Genomic DNA, 24,793 nt, shown 5'->3' on the forward strand with positions numbered 1-24,793 from the left:
ATCGATTTAGATTCGGGTGAATAATACGAAATGCGGATTACACAACCCCAGCCCATCCCTGAATTAAAATCCAGCCCATAGAGTCATAACGGCACATAAGGAGGTCATTCGGCCCATCGAGTCCATGCCGGTGTTTATGCTCCACATGAGCTTCCTCCCAATCTTCTTCATCTAACCCCATCGACATATCCTCCTATTCTTTTCTCCCTCATGTGTTTATCTAGCTTCCTTTTAAATGCATCCATGCTATTCCCCTCAACTACGCCTTGTGGTAGCGAGTTCCACATCATAACCACTCTCATAAGAACATAACAACATAAGAAATAGGAGCAGGAGTAGGTCATTCGGCCTCTCGAGCCTGCTCCGCCATTCAATAAGATCATGACTGATCTGATTTTGGCCTCAACTCCACTTTCCTGCCCGTTCCCCATAACCCTTGACTCCCCTGTTTTTCAAAAATCTGTCTATCTCCGCCTTGAATATATTCCATGACTTCGCCTCCACAGCTCTCTGGGGTAGAGAATTCCAAAGATTCACGACCCTCAGAGAAGAAATTCCTCCTCATCTCCATTTTAAATGGGCGACCCCTTATCCTGAAACTATGCCCCCTAGTTCTAGATTCCCCCACGAGGGGAAACTTCCTCTCAGCATCTACCCTGTCAAGCCCCCTCGGAGTATTATATATTTCAATAAGATCACCTCTTATTCTTTTGAACTCCAATGAGTATAGGCCCAACCTGCTCAACCTTTCCTCATAAGACAACCCCTTCAACTCAGGAATCAACCTAGTGAACATTCTCTGAACTGCCTCCAATGCAAGTATATCCTTCCTTAAATTAGGAGACCAAAACAGCACGCAGTACTCCAGGTGTGGTCTCACGGGCACCCTGTACAGTTATAGCAAGACTTCCCTACTTTTATACTCCATCCACCTTTCAATAAAGGCCAGTATTCCATTTGCCTTCCTAATTACTTGCTGTACCTGCATGCTAACTTTTTGTGTTTCATGTACGAGGACATCCAGATCCCTCTGTACCGCAGCTTTCTGTAGTCTCCATTTAAATAAAATTTTGCTTTTTTATTCTTCCTACCAAAGTGGATAACCTCACATTTTCCCACATTATACTCCATCTGCCAAATTTTTGCCCATTCACTTAACCTATCTATATCCCTTTGCAGACTCTTTGGCCGCGATTTTCATTGGGCCGTGGAGGCGTGATTGGAGGCGTGCGGGGGGTTAAAATTGTGAAAACTGGCAGTCGGGACCCCCCCCCCGCCTGGTTCCCGACTCCGAGCAACTTTAACTCAGTCGTGTCTAATGGTCCCGACTCCGTCCCGCCTCCAACAAGCGGGATAGGTCGTTAAGGCCCTTAACAAGCACTGAATAGCTTCTATAATCCTATTTTGAAAGGCCTTTGCGAATTTAACCCTTTTCCTACGTGAAACACGGCTGGTGGGAAACACGATGGTGAAACCTTGCGGGAGCACTATTGGATTGCTGACTATCAGATGCAGGTCAACCATTAAAGAGGAGATTTGATCAGCCATCATTTGCAGGTGGCAGGTGTTAAGTCTGTGTGTTCTAGTTGTATGTAAGATTAATTACTGACACAGACTACAAGAATAACGTTTCAACAGGTCTTTACTAGTTGGAGGTCAGGGCTATACTAACAGCAATATCACTACACGGTACTTATATACCGGTGGTCACCACCGGTATTACGTATACAGCAGCCAGAGAAAGTAGTACATCTCTTAAGGTGGAACAGGCTTAAGTTCTCTTAAGGTGGAACAGGTTACATACACCACAATCCTCCCTTTTTAGCTTAACAGTCATATCCCCATTTAACATAACATAATAACATAGATACATATATAACTTCAGGTATAAACAGTTCAAAGGTTCAGTCTCTCAGGAGGCCTTCTGATTCGGGTTGGATAACGCCTTTCAGTGGTCTCTGATTCTTGTTGCTGAGGTGACTCCTCTAGTTGGTTTCCTATGTATTGGACGTCATCATCAGTTACATTCCCTGCCGAGGTAGATGCTTCAGGTTCATTAACGTCTTCCACAGTTGTCTCTGTCGCAACCATGGGTTCGACCCTTGCTCTCGATTCTACCAGTTGATCCGCATGACGCCTTATCACATTGTTACCAATATCTACTGTGTACATCAGAGGTCCTTGTCTGGCCCGACTGCCATTTTTCATTTCCATAGTCCCTTGCCAACACTGGTTGTCCTACGTCGAAACTTCGAGTGGTCTTGTTATTAATATGCCGGAACTGTTTGTTTTCCACTTCCCTCCGCACATTTGGTTTTAACAAGTCCAACCTGGACCGCAACCTCCTGTTATAAAACATCATGGCAGGACTTTGGTTAGTCACTGCATGGGCGGCGTTTCGATATGCCATTAGGAAATTGTCCACCTTGTGTTGTAGCGGAATCTGATCATCGTTCATGGCCTTTATTGCCTTTTTGAATGTTTGGACAAATCTCTCGGCCAACCCGTTTGTCGCCGGATGATATGGGGCAGAGGTATAATGTTTCACCCCATTCTTCTTTAAGAATTTTTGGAATTCTTCCGACACGAACTGTGGTCCGTTGTCCGAACATATCTGTTCTGGCAATCCGTTCCTTGCGAATATTGTTCTTAACACCGCAATTGTCTTTTCTGAAGTACTGGTATTCATCTTGATCACTTCTGGCCATTTGGAATGTGCATCCACCGCAATTAGGAACATGGAGTCCATGAATGGACCAGCAAAGTCAATATGTACGCGTTGCCATGGGGCTGAAGGCTATTCCCATGGGTGTAGCGGTGCGATCGGAGGTGCATTTTGCACTTTTTGGCACCCAGCGCAGCTTTTCGTCAACTCCTCTATCTGTTGGTCAATACCCGGCCACCATACATAAGCCCTAGCAAGACTTTTCATCTTAACTCCCCCCAGAATACCATCATGCAGTTCCTTTAGAACTCTTTCCCTTAACTTGGGAGGAATAATCACTCTTGACCCGTACATCAAAGTACCATGCCAGACGGACAGCTGGTCTCGCCTTGCCGAGAATGCCGGTAACAGAGGATCACCATGTGTTGGCCATCCCTTCACTGTCACCTCGTAGACTCGGGACAGTGTCGAGTCGTTCCTGGTTTCTCTTTCAATATTTGCATTGGTGACTGGTAAACACTCGATGATGGTCGAATGAAATAACTCAACAGGGTCAACTTTCGTCGTCTCTTCTTCTTCAGGTAGTGGCAGGCGCGACAGCCCATCAGCATTGCCATGCTGCTTTGTACCTTTGAATTCTATTTGATATTGATGTGCCCCTAGGAAAAGGGACCATCTCTGGAGTCTCTGTGCTGTCATCACCGAAACACCCTTCTTAGGGTTAAAAATGGATACCAACAGCTGATGGTCTGTCAGAAGTGTGAATTTTTGGCCCTGCAGGTAATGATTAAACTTCTTCACTCCCCATACAAGGCTGAGAGCCTCCCTATCGATCTGCGCATAGTTGCGCTCAGCGGAGGTCAATGATCTGGATGCAAACGCGACTGGCCTTTCCGTGCCATTTGGCAACTTGTGTGAGAGTACTGCCCCAATACCATATGGAGAAGCATCACAAGCCAACCGAATAGGCAGTGTCGGGTTGAAGTGAGCCAACACTTCCTCTGAGGTGATCAATTCTTTGCTTTTGCGAAATGCCTTCTTACAGTTTTCACTCCATTCCCATGGTACCCCCTTCTGTAAAAGAGCGTTCAGCGGGTGCAGTACCGTGGATAGATTCGGTAGAAACTTATGGTAATAGTTAATCAATCCTAGAAACAACCTCAACTGAGAGACATTATCCAGAGCGGGAGCCTTTACAACTGCCTCTATCTTGTCAGGAGACTTATGAAGCCCCTCCCGGTCAATGACATGACCACAGTACAAGATCCGCTTCTGAAAGAACTCACATTTCTGCCGATTAACTCGAAGTCCATACTCTTTCAGTCTGTTGAGCACCAGTTCCAAGTTTGCGAGGTGTTCTTCATCACCATCTCCTGTAATCAGAATATCGTCCAGGTAACATTGTGTGCCTGGAATTCCCTGTAATACCTGCTCCATGGCCCTCTGCCAAATTGCTGGAGCCGATGCCACTCCAAAAACCAGCCTATTATACCGGTACAAACCTCTATGCGTGTTGATCCTGAGGTACTGGCGTGACTCTTCTTCAACCTCCATCTGCAAGTACGCCTGCGCCAGGTCTATCTTGGTGAAGTGTTTCCCGCCAGACAACGAAGCAAAAATATCCTCAATCCGCGGAAGCGGATACTGCACCATGTGAAGCACCGGATTAACGGTGATCTTGAAGTCTCCACAGATGCGAACCTTCCCTGGTTCTCCTGGCTTGTTGCTTGAAGGACGTTTCATAACGGGAACAATGGGCGTAGCCCACTCACTCCAATCTACCTTAGACAGTACACCTGAACGTTCTAGCGCTTCCAGTTCCGCTTCTACAGCAGGTCGTATTGCATAGGGTACCGGTCTGGCTTTGAAAAATTTTGGGTGTGCATGTTCATCAATCTTGATGTTTGCCGTAATTCCTCTCAGTGTTCCCAGTCCCTGCTGGAACACCTCTTTAGCATCATCCAATATTCTGGACAATTGTTTAGGTTTGACATCTGTTTCCCCGGAATCTACCGTTAGTGCCTTTAAGGAGTGCCAGTCCATATTCATTTTCCTAATCCACTCCCGTCCCAGTAGTGGTGGACCTCCTTCAGGTAGCACATATAAGTCCATTACTTGGCTTTCTTTGCCCTTGTGGACCACTTTTACCTCTATCTTTCCGATGGGGTACACTCTTTGCCCCGTGTATGTTTTCAATATAATCTCCGTATCCCGTAGGGGAATATGTTGGAATAACCTTTTGTAATCTTTCTTATTCATGACCGTCAATGCCGATCCAGTGTCCAATTCCATCTTTACTTGGACTCCTGCTATCTGAAGAGTGACCCAAATTGTCTGGAGATCTGCATCCTTACCAACGTTGTGTACTCTTAAGCTACCCAGTTCATTACTGCTGGCGTCTGAATCTGACTTCTGTTCGTTCGAACTGTTCTTTGTCACCTTGTGTACCTTTATATATTTTCCTTGCGGTGACTTTTTGTTGCTGGTCTTCTTTCCTGACCGGCATACTTTAGCTATGTGGCCAAGCCTGCCACACGTTCTGCATTCTTGGTTTTTAAACCAACACTGGTTCTGATCGTGCGTTGTCTTTCTACAACGATAACATTTTACAGTACTCAAAACCAATTGATTTGTACTGAGTTCCGGTGACCGTAGCTGCATTACTGCCATGCCTCTCGCTGCGGCTTCGTGTGATGCTGCCATAGTGACCGCTTTCTCAAGCGTCAGCTCATTCTCCTTGAGCAGTCGCTTTTGTGTATCTTCTTTTAATAATCCACACACAAATTTATCTCTTAGCGCATCTGTTAGTCCCATTCCAAACTGACAGTACTTTGCTAGCTTACGCAATTCCATTAAATATTCAGCATTGCTTTCATCTTTCAGCTGCTTTCTGCTGTAAAATTTAAATCGTTCCGCTAGCATCAGCGGCGTGGGGTTTAGATGATTTCTCAGGACAGTAACAATCTCCTCGAACGTCTTCTCCGCCAGTTCATCTGGTGATAAAAGGTGTTTCAATTGCCCGTATGTCTTCGCACCCATTAAGTTTAATAAAGTTAGTGCTTTCTCATCATCTGGGATTTCATTTGCTTTACAATAATTTTGTATGCGTTCTACATACGTGGCCCAATCTTCGATGTCGCTATCAAAGGTATTAATGTTCCCATGTTTAGGCATCGTTGCAATTTTTTTTAGTGATTTCCCTTTTTCCAAGATGGCGGCTTCCCGCTCTTGTCTTCGTCCTCTGCCTACAAAATGGCGGTTTCCCGCGCTTGGCGGTCTTTCCCGTGCTCACCTTCTTCACCCGCTGGCTGCAATGGCGTTTGGCGTGCCGCTGCTGCTCCCCTTTCCCAGCGGTTAGTAACTCCCCCGACACTGTCTCCGCTTCACCGCGGCTCCCTCGGGCATTCGCGCTTCCCCGATGTCGCGCCTCGCAGCCCTTCTTGCAGCCCGGTTATTAGCACCGGCTGCGTTCGCCTTCACCGCGGCTCTCGCGCCTTCAGTCGCGCCAGACGCTGCGCCTTTTTGGCCCGAATGCGGCCCGGCCCTTATCACCAGCCGCGATCGATGTCCCCGCGCTGCGCCTTTTGGCCCGAATGCGGCCCGGCCCTTATTTCCGGTCGCGATCGATCTCACCGCCCTTATTCCTCCGTCTTCCCTCCCCGTCTGTACAGCCAACGCGGCCGACGTTCTGCTCGCGTCGCTGACCGGCTTACCCACCACCGAGGTAGAAGGAAGATAGCTGACTGCCGCTGATGGAGGCTTCGAGTTCAGGATATCTTCTGCACTCCGGGTTCTCGATGCCTGCCGTGCGACGTGTCTTCCAGCAGGGTGATGAGGGTGGATGCCTCTCTTCGACGCCCGTTCTGTGGACGAAGCCGCTGTGGATATAAACTGCCGCAGGGTAAGAATCGGACTCGTTGCCACTGTTAAGTCTGTGTGTTCTAGTTGTATGTAAGATTAATTACTGACACAGACTACAAGAATAACGTTTCAACAGGTCTTTACTATATGGATGTCAGGGCTATACTAACAGCAATATCACTACACGGTACTTATATACCGGTGGTCACCACCGGTATTACGTATACAGCAGCCAGAGAAAGTAGTACATCTCTTAAGGTGGAACAGGCTTAAGTTCTCTTAAGGTGGAACAGGTTACATACACCACAGCAGGACTTTGTTGTCTCAGGTCTGGGGGATCTTTTAGAAGGCATAACCATAGCTGTGGAAGTTTGGAGCCTGACACCCATCTCCAGTGTGACCTCCTGGGAAACCCCTCTCACCACCCTCACTGAGCGCTTCCTCAACTGAGGCATATACCAGAAGCATGGGAGCCATTTATTTCCTTCCCTTCTGGGCATTAGATGAGCTCGAGCACCAGCCGCAGCACCAGCAGAACCAGGAACAACAGCAGCACCAACAGCAGCAGCAGCAACAGGAGCGCCAGGCTGCTGCTCAGCCACCTGAAACTGCACAGGCCAGAAGGGGCCAGCGCTTGGAAGGCCATCAGCGCAGGAGATACCCCCCAAAGAGGGTCTACAGACACAGGGTCAGCTACGTCAACATTTCTGAGCAGCAGTGCCACAGGCGGCTCTAACTTTCGCGAGAGGTAGTGAGTCACATCTGCGCAATGCTGCAACAAAGTGAGAATGAAGGAGTGACTGCAGAGATTCCATAGCATCGATACTTAGAAGGAGACAAAGATGGAGTGAGGTGGCAAGACCAAGGGCCCTCCCCGTGTGTTGTCAGTTGTTTGCAAAGCATCAGAGTGATAGGGAGTGTGAGGGCTGCATAGTCGAATAGTTATGTGAATGTGACCAAAGAGAGAGAGGGAATGGGTAAGGGTGCATGGATGTCAGTGTCAAGTGGGATGTGGAGGAAGAGATTGCTGAAGCTGAGTGCTGGTGAGGAAAGGCAATGGGGATCAGATTGAGGGTGATGGGAAAATCATACTCACTTTTCCAGTGCGGAGAAGGTCATGAAATCTCTTGCGGCACTGAACCCAAGTTCTGCGGGTGACTCCCAAGGAGTTGACCTCCTCAGCCACCTGCATCCACACTGCCTTGGTTTGCTTGGGAGGCCTCTTCCTCCCTGTAGAAGGAAAGAGCACCTCCCTGTTGGCTGCAGCCCCATCTACTAAAGCCTGCAAGGCCACCTCGTCAAAACGAGGAGCTGATCTGGGTCTCTCGCTGCTCATGGTGCCTCCAGGTCCCTCTCATTCCACAGTCAAAATGCTTGGCAGTCTGCAGAAGAAGCAAGGCTTGCTATAGACCTTAAATGCAGCAGCAATGATGACGTCATCGGAGGCAACTTTCAGTCAGGAAAAACTCATTTGCCAAGGATTCCCACACGTTGGAAATCAATTGGACAATTAAGTTAAAATTGCATCAATCTCCCACATCCATTTAGATTCATGTGGATCACACGAAATGCGGATTACACGACACCAACCCACACCTGAATGAAAATCCAGCCCTTTGGCCGCGATTTTATTGGTGCTCAGAGGGTGGGTTTGGAGATGGGTTAGAGGTTAAAATCTTTTTGATTGACGGCGGGTTGAGATCCCGCCATCAACCCGCCTCCACGCTACTTTACCAAGTGCTGGCTCTGGGAGTCCCGATCCGTCCCACCACCAAGCGGCGGGAGAGGTCCTTAAGGCAGTTAACAGCTTGTTAACTGCCTGGATAAGCCAATTTTAACAGGGTATTTCCAATTTTTGTGCATTTTTAGCATGTTCCACGCTGTTCACAAACCACGCCAGCTGATTGTGTTGGGTTCAGCAAGTGCCTGACTTCTTGACAGCTGCCGCTCCAGCATAAAAACGGAGCTCTAACATGGCTCACTGACAGATGACAGGACTTTGTTTTTTCAGGTTTTGGGACACTTTTTGCAGGTCTACTGAGCTTGTAAGTGGTGAAGCTGAGATCCATCTCCACTGTGACCTCCTGGGAAAAACCTCTCCCCACATTGACTGAGCACTTATAACTTCTAGTCCTCAACAGACATACCTACCAGCAGCATGGGAACCATTTATATCCTCTCATCCTGGTCCTCAGAATCGGAGGCAGAGCAGCCACGGCAGCAGCAGAACCAGGCACAACAGCAGCAGCAACAACATGAGTGCCAACCTTCTCCTCACCCACCTGATGCTGCACAGGGCAGAGGGTATCAGCACAGGGCTGCACCTCACTGCAGGAGATACCCCCAACACAGGGTTTACAGACCAAGGATGAGCTTCCTCAACAGGACTGAGCAGCAGTGCCAAAGGAGGCGGAGACTTTCACGAGATGTAGTCACTGACATCTGCGCAATGCTGCATCAACACCTGGAGCCCAGAGGAGTGGGTGGACACCGATTACCAGTGGCTGTCAAAGTCACCACCGCCCTCAATTTTTTTGCTTCAGGGTCCTTCCAGGGATCATCAGCAGACATCAGCGGCATCTCCCAGTCGGCCGCACACACTTGCATCACGCAGGTTACCGATGCCCTGTTTGCAAAGGCGCACAATTACATCCACTTCTCCACGGATGAAGCAAGTGTAACCGTGCGTGCGGTTGGCTTTGCAAAGATGGCAGGCTTGCCACAGGTGCAGGGCGTCATAGACTGCACACGTGGCCATTAGGGCACCCTATCACAACCCAGCTGCATTTGTCAACTGCAAGGGCTTCCACTCCCTTAACGTCCAGCTGGTGTGCAACCACAGGAAGAACATTATGCATGATTGCGCAAAGTACCCTGGCAGTTGCCATGACTCGTTCATCCTGCGGCAGTCTACTGTGCCTCAGCTCTCCAATCCGCCAACCCAACTTTTTGGATGGCTACTTGGAGACAAGGGCTATCCCCTGAAGACGTGGATAATGACGCAATTGAGGAGGCCATCAAACGAAGCTGAGCAGCGCTACAATGCCAGCCACATTTCCACTAGAGCCATCATCGAGCAAACCATCGGCTTGCTCAAAATGTGATTCAGATGCCTTGACAGATCAGGTGGAGCCCTGCAGTACTCAGTAGCCAGGGTCTCCAGAATCATTGTGGTCTGCTGTGCACTGCACAACATCGCACAGCAGCGTGGCTTCCAGCTGCCTGAGGAACAAGTGGCTCAGCGCACAGCCTACTGTTCCATTTCCTGCTTTTTCCAGTTCTGACGAAAGGTCATTGACCTGAAACGCTAACTCTGTTTCTCTCTTCACAAATGCTGCCTGACCTGCTGAGTATCTCCAGCATTTTCTGTTTTTATTGCAGTAATCTATGCCAGATTCACTTAAATTGATGAAGCAAACACATGTGGCTGCCACCTTCTTACAAGAACCTGTGGGTTCCTATCACTCTCACCACCATCATTACAGATGTAAGGCACCCTGGCACCTCACTGTGACACTTCCATTTCTGGGCACACACAGGCCAACTCTTTGAATCTTTGCCATCGCATTTCTTTATTGCAATTTAAATGGCGATGATTATTAAATATGTATTACATCAAAACACCCAAGTGACTACCCTTGTGACTATTGTGCTTAATCTTTCTTATGCGTGCTTCTACATGGTGCTTCCCCTGTGGCTCCAGCAGATGTGAAGGCACCTTGTTCACTTTCATGCTGCTCCTGCTTCGACACCTTTGGTGGGCGTCCTCTGGGTTTGTGAGCCTGGGAGGGCTCGGCAACGGTCTGCTCCTCCTATGGCTGTGCAGGGGCTGAAACGGCCATCTCATTTGGGTGAGGACTCTGGTGGGGCTCTGACCGAGGGCTCGGCAGTGGCATGGTCGTGTGAGCACTTGGAGAGGAGCCCACACTTCCTTGTTGCCTGCCACCAAAATCCCTCTCATGGGTCACCCGCACTTCACTGCTAGCAAATAGCTGGACAGCATCTTGCTGCACATTAGGGGGGGGCCATGAGGACCTGTATCTGCACTGGCAGTCCTCCTCAAAAGGATGTCCATGAAGCTCTGGTCTCTCTGCTCAATAGCTGCCCATCGCTCCTCCAGAGATGTCATTCTATTCTGAACATTCACCATGTTTTCCTGACTGTGGCGACTTATTTCCTCCATGACCATAGTTATCCTTTCCACTGAGGTAGCCATCCTTTCCATGGAGGTTGCCATCCTATCCGTGGTGGTGCATTCATGCGCCGTTGCCTCCACAAAGGCACTGCTCATGTTAGTGATGGACTCCTCCATCCTCTCCACACTCACAGTTACCCTGGATGTAAAACCTGCCAGAGACTCCTGGACTTGTTCCTGGAGTTCCAGCACTGAAAAGAACATGTTCCACCTGTAGAATTTGTGCGGTATTATAACCGCAATTCTTCCGTCCATCGGATGGCTCGCTCATACACGCTATGCATCCTATGCAGCGACTCAGCATTGACTTTAAAGGGACATTGCCTTCCTCAATGCAAAACACCTACTTGCTTACTATGGTGGATGAAAATTCACGCTTTCTGTTTGCTTTCCCCTGTCCCAATATGCTTACTGCCACAGTGATCAAATGCCTCGATCAAGTCTTTTCCCTTTGTGGTACAGCCAATTTCATCCACTCTGATCGGCGTCCGTCCTTCATGTCAAGCGAACTCAAAAGTTATCTTTCCCAACGGGGAACTGCCACAAGTGAAACAACACCGTATCATCCCATCAGTAACGGACAGGTTGAGAGATACAACGCTATCATTTGGAATGCTGTTCATCTTGCACTGAGGTCACGCAACCTACCAGACCAGCAGTGGGAAACTATGCTCCCTGACGCGTTACATTCCATCAGGTCTCTTCTTTCTACGTTCACCAATGTCACTCTTCACGAGCGATTCTTCAGGTTCCAGCGTCGCTCCACTCATGGGACGTCCCTACCGTCATGGTTGGCAGCTCCCAGCCCCGTGCTGCTCCGAAGATTCATCCAATCTTCCAAAAACGATCCCCATGTCGACGAGGTGGAACTAACAGACGTAAATCCCACGTATGCACACGTGCGGTACCCTGATGGCCGGGAGTGCACCATTTCACTCCGAGATCTGGCTCCCTGTCCAACTGGTCCCACGGACCCAACCGGTAGAGGAACCCATGGTAATAATGCCGACGCTCTGCGCTCCTTTGAGGATGACGCCCTACCCGGGACCTCAAGGGATCTGCTGGCTACGCCACCAGATCAACTCGGGGAGCCGAGTGCTTCCCATGGGATGGCCACCCGAAGCCAGGATGCTGGTCAATCCCTGGCTACCCAACAAGATGACGGCAGCTCTGTGCCTGTGGGGACCCGCACCCGGAGTCACTATCTCCCCAGTCTCCCTCAGGTCGATCAAGGCGACACAGGCCCTGTCGATCTACCAGTACCGACCAAGTGACCCAGGGACCAAGACACGGTCCAAGGAGACGTGCCTTCCAGCCACAAGCGAAGATCTAAAAGACTGCGGCTATTCGTGGTCCGCCTAATCCACTAGAAGAAAGTCGTCGGACTTCCCAAATCTTTCAGGCGGGAAGAATGTCATGAATCTTATCATTCATGAAGAAAGGACTCATGAAGTAACACTGGGTGGCCAGCTGGTGGCACCGTCCAAGGAGTATAAATACTCGGGCCTGGGCCCAGCTTGCTCAGCATGTTTCTGTAACCAGGAACTAGTGATGTAACTAGAAATCCCATGGTTTTGAAACAGTTGATTAGAGCCTTGTTTTATACTCAAACCAAGCACTCAGTAGTCTTTTTACATCATCAGTCACTCATGCAATGTAACTGAGAGAGCTGCAAATCTATTCTGTCACCAGCTTGCTCTACTGCGCCCATCTGACCGCCCCCCACTTCCAGATCCTCAGCACCTCCTATGACCTCCAGAGCACTCTCCTCAGCGGTGGTCAGCTGGGCAATGGAAGGTGGCCCTCCTCTTGCGGGCTCTCTTTTCTTGCAATGAGGGACACAAGTGGAGTTTGAGTGAGAACATAAGAACATAAGACATAAGATGTAGGAGCAGGACTAGGTCATTTGGCACCTCGAGCCTGCTCCGCCATTCAATAAAATCATGGCTGATCTGATCTGGCCTCAACTCTACTTCCCTGCCCGCTCCCCATAACCCTTGACTCCCTTACCATTCAAAAATATGTCTATCTCCACCTTAAATATATTCAATGACCCAGCCTCCACAGCTCTCTGGGGAAGAGAATTCCAAAGATTCACGACCCTCAGAGAGAAGAAATTCCTCCTCACTTCCATTTTAAATGGGTGCCCCCTTATTCTGAAATTATGCCCCCCTAATTCTAGACTCCCCCATGAGGGGAAACATCCTCTCTGCATCTACCCTGTCAAGCCCCTTCAGAATCTTATATGTTTCAATAAGATCCTTTCCTTCTTCTAAACTCCAATGAGTATAGGCCCAACCTACTCAAACTTTCTTCATAAGACAACCCCTTCATCACAGGAATCAACCTCGTGAACCTTCTCTGAACTGCCTCCAATGCAAGTATATCCTTCCTTAAATAAGGAGACCAAAACTGTATGCAGTACTCCAGATGTGGTCTCACCAATGCCCTGTACAGTTGTAACAGGACTTCCCTACTTTTATACTCCATTCCCTTTGCAGTAAAGGCAAACACTACATTTGCCTTCCTAATTGATTGCTGTACCTGCATGTTAACTTTTTGTGATTCATGTACAAGGACCCTCAGATCCCTCTGTACCTCAGCATTTTGTAATCTCTCCATTTAAATAATAATTTGTTTTTTTATTTTTCCTACCAAATTGGATAACCTCACATTTTCCCACATTAAAGTCCATCTGCCAGATTTTTGCCCACTCACTTAGCCTATCTATATCCCTTTGGAGATTCTTTGCATCCTCCACACAATTTCCTTTCCCACCTATCTTTGTATCATCAGCAAATTTGGCTACATTATACTCAGTCCCTTCATCCAAGTCATTAATATAGATTGTTAATAGTTGAGGCCCCAGCACTGATCCCTGCGGCACCCCACTAGTTACAGTTTGCCAACCTGAAAATGAGAATGTTGGAGTGTAGAGAATCCATAGCATAGATGCTTATAGGGAGACAAAGATGGAATGAGGTGCCAATACCAAGGGCCCTCCCTGTACATTGTTAGTTGTTGTCATTGCATAACAGTGATAGCGAGTGTGAGGGGTGCATAGTAGAATAGTGAAGTGATTCTGTACATAGAGAGGGATGGTTAAGGGTGCAATCGATGTAAGGGTAAAGTGGGATGTGCAGGGGTAGTTTGACAATGCAGAGTGCTGGTGATGAGAGGAGATGGGGAGCAGATTGAAGATAAGTGTGATGTTATACTCACTTTTACTGAGCGTACCAGGTCATTAAACCTTTTTCTGCACAGGACCCAGGAGCGATCACACAAAGATCTGGAACTCACCTTCTCAGCAATTTGCAGCCAGGCTGCTTTGCTTTGCTGAGGAGGCTTCCTCTGTCCAGATGATGGGAAGAGTACCTCCTGGCGCCCTCTCACTCCATCCACAAGAGCATGGGGGGAGTCATCATCAAAGCAGGGAGAGGCCTTAGCTCTTGCAGCAGTCATGGGTATAATTTCAAAACGAGAAGCAGCAGGAAAGGATGAAATTGAAACAATGCTACATGGGCCCCTTAAATACAGCTGGTTGACAGACATCAGCAGAGGCGAGCAGCAGACCCGAAACCACTAACTGGGCTGGGTAGCGCACACAGAGACATTAATTAGGCCACTTAAGGCAAAATCGCAGTTTCTGGCTAGCTGAAAGCGGAGGCGGGACCGGAACCCGCCGAACATCAAACCCGCATTCAACCCGCCTCCGTTGATAAAATCGCGGCCTTTGTGTAGTCCTCACAACTTGCTTTCCCACCTATCTTTGCATCGTCAGCAAATGTGGCAATAGTTCACTCGGTCCCTTCATCCAAGTCATTAATACAGATTGTAAATAGTTGAGGCCCCAGCACTGATCCCAGTGGCACCCCACTAGTTACAGTTTGCCAACCTGAAAATGACCCATTTATTCCGACTCTGTTTTATGTCAGTTAGCAAATCCTCTATCCAGTCTAATATATTACCCCTCTCTCTCTCTCTCTTAGGCAGTCCCTCGGAACTGAGGATGACTTGCTTCCACATTAAAAATGAGCTCGCAAGTGACTGATGAGTCCAATGCGGGACCTACAGTCTCTGTCACAGGTGGGGCAGACGGTGGTTGAAGGGGCGGGTGGGTGGGGTGCTTGGGATGACGTGCGCTCCTTGCGCTGCTTGCGCTTGGCTTCCGCTTGCTCCCGGCGAAGAGACTCAAGGTGTTCGGCACCTTCCTGGATGCTTCTCCTCCACTTTGTGCGGTCTTGGGCCAGGGATTCCCAGGTGTCGGTGGGGATGTTACACTTTTTCAAGGAGGCTTTGAGGGTGTCCTTGAAGCGTTTCCTCTGCCCACCTGGGGCTCTCTTGCCGTGCCGGAGCTCCGAGTAGAGCGCTTGTTTTGGGAGTCTCGTATCGGGCATGCGGACAATGTGACCCGTCCATCGGAGCTGATTGAGCGTGGTCAGAGCTTCGATGCTGGGGATGTTGGCCTGAGCAAGAACACTGATGTTGGTGCGCCTATCCTGCCAATGGATTTGCAGGATCTTGCGGAGGCAGCGTTGGTGGTACCTCTCCAGTGCTTTGAGGTGCCTGCTGTACATGGTCCATGTCTCTGAGGCATACAGCAGGGCAGGTATCACTGCTGCCCTGTAGACCATGAGCTTAGTGCCGGGTTTGAGGTCCTGGTCTTCAAACACTCTCTTCCTCAGGCGACCGAAGGCTGCACTGGCACACTGAAGGCGGTGTTGGACTTCGTCGTCGACGTCTGCCCTTGTTGACTGTAGGCTCCCGAGGTATGGGAAGTGGTCCACGTTGTCCAAGGCCTTGTTGTGGATTTTGATAATCGGGGGGCAGCACTGTGTGCCGGGGGCAGGTTGGTAGAGGACCTTTGTCTTACGGATGTTTAGTGTAAGGCCTATGCTCTCATATGCTTCGGTGAAGGTGTTTACGATGGTTTGGAGTTCGGCCTCCGCGTGAGCGCAGACGCAAGCATCGTCTGCGTACTGTAATTCGACAACAGAGGATGGGACGACCTTGGATCTGGACTGGAGGCGACGGAGGTTGAACAGTTTCCCGTTTGTTCTGTAAATTAGCTCCACTCCAGTGGGGAGCTTACTGAGGGTGAGATGGAGCTTTGCAGCAAGGAAGATTGAGAAGAGCGTTGGTGCAATGACACAGCCTTGCTTGACCCCGGTTCGCACGTGAATTGGGTCTGTGGTGGAACCGTTGGTCAGGATCACGGCTTACATGTCGTCGTGAAGCATGCGGAGAATAGTGACAAACTTTTGAGGGCAGCCGAATTTGAGGAGGACACTCCATAATCCCTCACGCTTGACAGTGTCGAAGGCCTTTGTGAGATCAAAGAAGGCCATGTACAGTGGTTGGTGCTGTTCACTGCATTTCTCTTGTAATTGGTGTGCGGTGAACATCATGTCCATTGTGCCCCTTAGTGGGCGAAATCCGCATTGCGACTCTGGAAGGAGCTCTTCGGCCACTGGGAGAAGGCGATTGAGGAGGATTCTTGCGATGACTTTCTCTGTGGCAGATAGCAGGGAAGCTCATCTGTAATTACCGCAATCGGACTTGTCACCTTTCTTGAAGATGGTCACAATTACGGCGTCTCTGAGATCCCCAGGCATGCTCTCCTCCTTCCAGATAAGAGAAATGAGTTCATGAATTCACGCCAGTAGTGCTTCTCCGCCATGCTTTAGTGCCTCGGCGGGGATTCCATCTGCTCCTGAGGCCTTGTTGCTCCTCAGTTGTCGGATGGCCTTTTCAACCTCATGCCGGGCTGGGGTTGTGCTGAGATGGTGCCGGGTAGCATGCTGTTGGATGGAGTTGAGGACACTCGTGTCGAAGACAGAGTCGTGGTTAAGGAGATTGTGGTTAGTGAAAGAGGAGGCAAGATGGCTCCTGTGCTGGCAGCTCCCTAGGGAGCTCCTTTACCATCCTTGACAATCCAGTGCCATCCTTTGCTCTCTTTCCCCCTAGTCTCCTCTCTTCTGCTGTTTAAGTTCTCCTGGCTCTAATAGTGGGTGCATTTTTATCCTTAACTGCAAGTTCAAGCTGCAAGGTTAAAGTTACCTGAGCCAACTGCCCATCCCCCGACCATGCCTGTTCTTTGTTCTCAGTGAGCATTGGCTCTTCACTTAAATTTAGCTCCCAAAGCGAGAATATCAATGCTAATTTGATCCTGTGAGAGACAACATCATTCGTGTCCGAGGCCGGGACCCAGGAGTGAGGACGAGCCCAGCAGCGAGGTCAAGGCCCAGGAGTGGCGCAGCGTGGACCAACAGCGGGGTTGGGGCCCAGGGAATGTGCGGCATGGGCCAACAGTGAGGTCGGGAGGACCACAATGCATCCTACGAAACCCAAGCAGAGAGGACCTGCGGGAAGGAGGGAGGAGAACAGTAGCAGTATATGTGTTATTACCCCTAACACCGTGAGTTCTTATCTTGTGCAGTAACCTTTTATGTGGCACCTTATTGAACGCCTTCTGGAAATCAAAATACACTACATCTTCTGGTTCCCCTTTATCCATCCTGCTCGTTAGTTACATCCTCAAAGAACCCTAGTAAATTTGTCAAACACGATTTTCCTTTCATAAAACCATGTTGACTCTGCTTGATTGTATTATGATTTTCTAAATATCCTGCTATTACTTCCTTAATAATGGATTCCAGCATTTTCCCAATGGTTAAGAAGTTTCTCCAGAATTCCCTATTGGATTTATTAGTGACTATCTTATTTATGGCACTTCTTGATTACAAACTTTATTACCCCTATGCTCTCCTGGTCAGATGCCCATCCCCCACCCTTCATAAACTTCAGCTCATCCAAAAGGGCAGTACCCATACCTTTTAACCCATACCAAGCCATGCTCGCCCATCACACACCCAGCCTCACTGACCTGCATTATCGTCCTTGTGTTGAAATCCCTCCATGGCCTCGTCCTTCACTACCTTGTAATATCCTCCAGTCCTACAACCCCTTGTTCTTTCTATTCCATTGACTCTAGCCTCTTGTCCATCTCCCCATCCCATCACCTCACCATGGGCCGCCATGTCTTCAGCCATCTAAATTCCACTTTCTGCAATTACCTCCCTAAACCCCTCCACTTCCCTCTTCTTCTTTAAAAGTCTCCTTAAAATTCATCTCTTTGCCCAAGCTTTAGGTCAGCCCTCCTAATCTTTCCTTCTTTGCCTCAGCGGCCATTTTTCTGTGAAGCGTCTTGGGTCGTTTTTCTACGTTAAAGATACTATATAACTACAAGACATTACAGGAAACTTTGGTTTATTTGGAGGTTAACTGTCCGGAATGCTCGATCCATCGGCAAAAATCAGGAGCCATTTCGTTAGGTTTTTTTTCTTTTCGTTGCTTTTTTTTCACCAGTCAGGCTCTGCAAGGTCTCGCTGAAGCTGTTGCTAAGCTACAGAGATGCTTGCAAGGTACGGCCGACTGTTTAGAAGCAACAGGGTTTGTTGCCAGATACGGAGCTCAAAAGCTCCGTTTGTTTCGACATTAGCGCTGGTTTGTCCGGCAGTTTTGATGGGACGGCAACAGCACGGTCCCGTCGGTGCCGGATGTCACAAAGTTTCCTGTATTATTTGTTGTTGTTTTGTCATGATGACCCCACCACAGGGCTTTTGGGCTCTGCTGCACTGAAACAGCACGTTTACAAGCTCCAAAAAGACCAGCAGCATTCAGGAAGGCCCAGTAAAATAACAAGTCTTCCTGTCTATCCATCTTAAAAAATTCAGTACATTTATTTTGATGTGGCCACCATAGAAACATAGAAGATAGGAGCAGTAGGCCATTCGGCCCTTCGAGCCTGCTCCGCCATTCAATGAGATCATGGCTGATCATCCAAATTCAGTACCCTGTCCCTGCCTTCTCCCCATATCCCTTGATCCCTTTAGCCTTAAGAAATATATCCAACTCTTTTTTGAATATATTTAATGAACTGGCCTCCACCGCCCTCTGTGGCAGAGAATTCCACAGGTTCACCACTCTCTGGGTGAAGAAATTCCTCCTCATTTCAGTCCTAAATGGCTTACCCCTTATCCTTAGACTATGACCCCTGGTTCTGGACTCCCCGGCCATCAGAAACATCCTTCCTGCATCTAGTCTGTCCAGGCCTGACAGAATTTTATAGGTTTCGATGAGATCCCCTCTCAATCTTCTAAACTCCAGTGAGTATAAGCCCAATCGACACAATCTCTCCTCATACGTCATTCCTGCCATCCCAGGTATCAGCCTGGTGAATCTTCGCTGCACTCCTTCCATGGCAAGAGCATCCTTCCTCAGGTAAGGCAACCAAAACTGCACACAATACTCAAGGTACGGTCTCACCAAGGCCCTGTACAACTGTAGTAAGACATCCTTGTTCCTGTGCTCAAACCCTCTTGCTACAAAGGCCAACATATCATTTGCCTTCTTAACCGCCTGCTGCACCTGCATGCTTACCTTCAGCGACTGGTGCACAAGGACACCCAGGTCTCGTTGCACTTCCCCTTCTCCCAATCTATTGCCATTCAAATAATAATCTGCCTTCCTGTTTTTGCCACCAAAGTGGATAGCCTCACATTTATCCACATTATAGCGCATTTGCCGTGTTTCTGCCCAATCACCCGACCTGTCCAAATCGTACTGGAGTTTCACGACATCCTCCTCACAGCTTACCCTCCCACCCAGCTTTGTGTCGTCTGCAAATTTGGAGATATTACATCCAATTCCCTCGTCCAGATCATTAATATATATTGTGAACAGCTGGGGTCCTAGGACCGATCCTTGCGGATACAAGGGGTCGGTACCCAAAAATCAACATAAAAGGAGCTTTACAATTGTTCCCATACGTTAAGCTGATTTGTGCTTGTTCTGAACTGGAGTTTCTGCTCTCGTTTTTGTTTATATCTCACTCAATAATCCTGCCCAATATTACCCTAGATTGGCCTACAAAAAGGCCTAAATGTCCTTCACAAGCAAAAAGTGCACCCCCCCCACCCCACCCAAATAAATATCATGAACATATTTTAGGATGGGATATTTTAAGATTCAGAGCAGAGATACAAAAGTGCTCCATCACTTTCTGCTGCCTCTCCCATGTTTACGCATGTCTGCTTTTTTGAAACAAAGTGAAAATATGGCCACTTGTTTCTCTTTTCTAAGTGCAGCCTTCGGTCGCCTGAGGAAGAGTGTTTGAAGACCAGGACCTCAAACCCGGCACTAAGCTCATGGTCTACAGGGCAGCAGTGATACCCACCCTGCTGTATGCCTCAGAGACATGGACCATGTACAGCAGGCACCTCAACGCACTGGAGAGGTACCACCAACGCTGCCTCCGCAAGATCCTGCAAATCCATTGGCAGGATAGGCGCACCAACGTCAGTGTTCTTGCTCAGGCCAACATCCCCAGCATCGAAGCTCTGACCACGCTCAATCAGCTCCAATGGACGGGTCACATTGTCCGCATGCCCGATACGAGACTCCCAAAACAAGCACTCTATTCGGAGCTCCGGCACGGCAAGAGAGCCCCAGCAGAGGAAATGCTTCAAGGACACCCTCAAAGCCTCCTTGAAAAAGTGCAACATCCCCACCGACACCTGGGAATCCCTGGCCCAAGACTGCACAAAGTGGAGGAGAAGCATCCGGAAGGCGCCGAACACCTCGAGTCTCTTCGCTGGGAGCAAGCGGAAGCCAAGCGCAAGCAGCGCAAGGAGCGCACGTCAACCCAAGCACCCCACCCACCCGCCCCTTCAACCACAGTCTGCCCCACCTGTGACAGAGACTGTAGGTCCCGCATTGGACTCATCAGTCACCTACAAACTCATTTTTAGTGTGGAAGCAAGTCATCCTCGGTTCCGAGGGACTGCCTAAGAAGAAGAAGGAGTATCCTTTCTGCATAGCATGGGCCTTTTCTTATTCTTAGGGGCAGGAATTGCTACCCGGTTTCGGGTGTGAAGGTAGTAATGCGGCCACAATGTGTGGCCAAACCAGGAAGCCGAAATTGGGCCTTGGGCCTCATCTAAATAATCTGGGCAAGCAGCCAGCACCAGTCATGCCTCCACAGGCAGCTCGCCCTTCTGCGGGAATGAATTTTGGATCACCAGCCTCGCCGGTAAGTGCCAGGAGGGGGCTCCACATGAACGTTAAAAAAAAATTAAAACTTAACCTTTTCAGTGGTTGCCAGTTCCTGGGCCACACCACACCAAGAAAAGCCAAGTGGTGCAGGCCCAGCATCTGGGGGTCCTAAATCGGGCATTGGGCTCTTTATTAGCTTAGTTGGCCGCCCTGAATGCCTGAAAATTGTAGGTGTCCTCGAGGCACAGAGCACAGACCTGCAAAATTGGTCATTTCTACCCAAGTTTTCCACAATGCCAACCAATTTCTACCCCCTAGTGTCTTGCGTTCTTATCACATGCCTTCAAGATTAGATATTGTGCAATTTGAATGCTGAATGTAAGTCGAACTGCAGAAAGGTAAAGATCCCAGAACATTCTTTATTTTGTACTATTCTTGGAATAAGTAAAACAATTTTTTGATATTTGTTTTGGTGTTACAAATACCACTGCAATCCTTAAACTATCTTTAAAAAGTTCGGAAAGAGATGTAATTGGACACAAAAAGTGATAAATATTTACCTAGTTAATATACCTATTGTATGTTGACATTTTAGAAACAAGTTCAAGAATCCAGAACAAAGTAGTACTGTGGAAATATGAAGAACATTTTTTATTTACACTGTGTCTTGAAACTTTGTTTTTCATCTCAACACTCCTGAAAGGTCACAATCACCTTGGGGTGTTCATTAAGTCTGTTCTGACTTTCACACATTCATAGGGGCATGTGTACAAGAGCCCACTAAAAAGCAATTACCTAATAAGGTGCAGTGTGATTCGTGGCAAAACACAGCTCACTTGGTACCCAAACTAACGCACGATGACATCTTGCAAGGACAATGTTTTATGTTACAGAAACAATAAAAATAACATTTTTAAAAAGAGACGTAAATGAAACATTGCTTTATATGACCAATAATCGTGATTATTTAATCACAGAAACTTTCAACTTGTGTCTAAAGTGTAGATTATATTTGAGAAAAGGGCCTTTCAAAGATAAGTTGTGTTTGTGAGAGTGTGCCTTTTGCAAAATCTTAGAGAAGGCACAAATACAATTCTGTCACAATGACCACAATTTTGAACAATAAGACACAGTTCCGTGCACAAACCAAATAACAACAGATATATACCAGACATACATATATAAGGCAATTAATTTAAAAAGTATTATTACTAGCACCCATTCAGTGGCAAAGACACGCAATAACACAATGTCCAATACTAGTAATTGCTGATAATGCTATATTCTAACTATACACAAAAGCTCTAGGTACTTGGCAAAGCGGTCAAATCTCATTATTGCTAGCTAATTGTCCCTTTAGTTTTGCATGTCTGCATTTTAGGAAAAGGACTCTTAAGGATTTCTGACCCCAGGTACAACCATGGTCCATGGGACTACATAGAGGATGACCGAGTCAAATTCCGTTGGCAGAAGAATGACCACTCTTGGGCCTCAAACTGCTTGGGAGAAGATTACAGAGAATGCCAAAGCTGATTTTTGAGAACGAGGAGAATTGAATTCAAATGGCAATTGGCAGACTATCTGAATGGGAGTCCAACACTGTCATTGGAGCTCACATATTTCTTCACTTTAATGGAGTTTCACAGGACTAGAGAATACAGTTTTTTTAAATCATTGACTTTGCCGTAATGAGGTTGGGCAGTATTGGCCTACAATATTTCTGCATTCAGAATGACTACATCTATACAGTGGATTCATTCACTGGTTCTTTTTGTAGCCTTTTAATATCTTTTTCGCCATTTTCCTTTGTGACATTTTAGAACTCAGGCAACCTAATCCCAATACCTTTCCCCATGAATGTTTTCCTTCATTCGATTTTAAAATGGAAAATCCGTGAAAGTATAGTAGCTGAATTGAAATGCTGAGTAGAAACCCAGCAGGGAAGTTGTTTCTTGCAACACATTAGAGCAGTGACTTATACATTAAACACAATGGTCATTAAATATTATTCACTACCCTTGATAGATACGATTAACTGAGCAAAGCAAAATAAGTGCTATCCAGAATAAAAGCAAATAATTATGGCATTAATGTTGATAGCCATTAAAAAATATTTCACTACATGAAAACTGAAATATGATTGAAAAAGCACAAAATTTAGATTATTTTACATTGGTTCCTAACCCAATTTATCCAACTTTGGTTAAATATCTTCTGAATTTGTCAAAATGAGTAGAATCAAGAAGAATGCTAATTTATTTATTTTGAATATTGATAGACGGAGTTCAGTCTAGTTTTTATATTTACTCAATTGTGTCACTAGAATCTACACCCTAAAGTCATGAAGTGCACATTTTATCATTACAGCATCAAGTAACTTATAGACCATATTTTTTCAAGCAAATATTTAGACACCTCTGATTGTTGCGCTGAGATGTGTGTTAAAAATGTAAGTAGCGCAGAAAAAGAAAAGTTACACTGAGAAAATGTCAAACGTTTTTTTTTAAATCCTATGTTTATGGAAATGTCTTTTTTTTAAATATATACTATAAGATGGGATAGCAGGTCATCTTGCACAGATTGGAGTGTAAATCATGTAGCAGCACAATAGGGGTCCTTCAGTGCAGCAGCTAATGCCACAATATGATCTATTGATACTCATCCTGGTCAGATAAGTGCAGACTGGAAAATTCATGACTGTGATAATGCTTATTTGTCTATCTGCCTTTATATTCATTTTATCAATCCTATTTTTAATAAGCATATTGTATATAACTTCAATCAATACATTGTATCAATATTAAACAGAGTGATAAAAATACAAATTACAGTTACACCTTTTCACAAGATTATATTAGATGATGCTGACATTATGTACTGCACATTGGTATAAATGAAAGTTAGTCTTTCCTCAAGTGTTGCCTATACATTTTACGTTTTCTACAAATAGTCTCACAGGATTTTCACCAGGGACATCATTGAAAATTCAACGCCAGAAAAGCAAAACTCAGACTATTCATTAACCTTTTCAGTTTCTGACCAAGTCAGAGAACATATCAGATGTAATCACAATATGCCTCAAGACTTTAAGTTTAATCTAAAATTGGATCAAGCATTTATACCAAATCATTTTAGAACTCTAGGTTACCATATGCTGAATAGTTTGGATGTAATTTGTCTTTGAATTATAATGCCAAGCTTTGCAACTATGCCTGGGTTTTACTAATGTCATTCTAACATAAATGAATGCTTTATGATATGATCAGATACTAGTTTGTATGTAGCAAATAGGCATACACATAGTAACCCCTTCCATCCTGTTTTGGTAGGCCTTAGAAACACAGAAGGGGCTTGAAAACAAATGCTCCTGTGACTGACAGACAATTGTTCCTTTCAACAGAGTACGGCTGTAGCAGAGAGCACTAGATGATACTTGACTGCAAGTGTGCACCAACGTTTCAATTGGACATTGCTGGTGGCAGATCAGGGCGCCTGGTTTGAATTATTTTTGGTTTAGGAGAATTCTTCGGTTCATCCTCATCCTCTGCTTCACTATCGCAGACATGGACCACCACACTGGGAGTTGATTCTGTTCCTGCATGTAATTCATACTTCTCTCCTGTAAAATAGAAGATGGAAAGATTATAAATAGGATAACCTATTAGTTTCAAGATGAATTCTTTCTTTAAAAAATTGTTTTTTGGGATATTTGGTTAACTTATTTATTTTTGTGGCTTCAGTCAGTTAGCTATCTGAGTTAAGTGATGTGTTTTCCTATTTTAGTGAGGCACAATGTTCCTGTTCATTTGGCTGTGTGTATCCTACATTTGTAAGTACATTTGGGAAGTGCAAGAATATCTTAATTATATGGGTGAAATTTGGTGAAAGTTAGCAGCTTAAAAAAATTTCTGTATAAAATTGTGTTCTTGACAAACATTAGATGCTGCACAATGGGCAGAACCAAAGCACAGACTATACAATATGCAAACTTTGTGCGATAGTGTAAAACGAGCGAC

The 24,793-nt window shown here is 46.8% G+C and overlaps 1 protein-coding gene across 4 annotated transcripts in view; it reads right to left on the reverse strand.

The window, feature by feature from the left end:
- Positions 1 to 21,402: 21,402 nt before the first annotated feature.
- LOC147112623 (calcipressin-2-like) overlaps positions 21,403 to 24,793 on the reverse strand; it is a 533,757-nt gene continuing 530,366 nt past the window's right edge. For all 4 annotated transcript variants that reach the window (XM_085997076.1, XM_085997075.1, XM_085997077.1 and 1 more), the window contains one exon: positions 21,403 to 24,396. In XM_085997076.1, coding sequence (XP_085853202.1) covers positions 24,236 to 24,396 — 161 coding nt within the window. In that variant the 3' untranslated portion in view covers positions 21,403 to 24,235. The remainder of the gene's footprint in view (positions 24,397 to 24,793) is intronic.

This window comes from Somniosus microcephalus, chromosome 9 (genome assembly GCF_052327205.1).
Source record: "Somniosus microcephalus isolate GS21.2 chromosome 9, FLI_Smic_1.0, whole genome shotgun sequence".
In the NCBI taxonomy this organism is placed as follows: domain Eukaryota; kingdom Metazoa; phylum Chordata; class Chondrichthyes; order Squaliformes; family Somniosidae; genus Somniosus; species Somniosus microcephalus.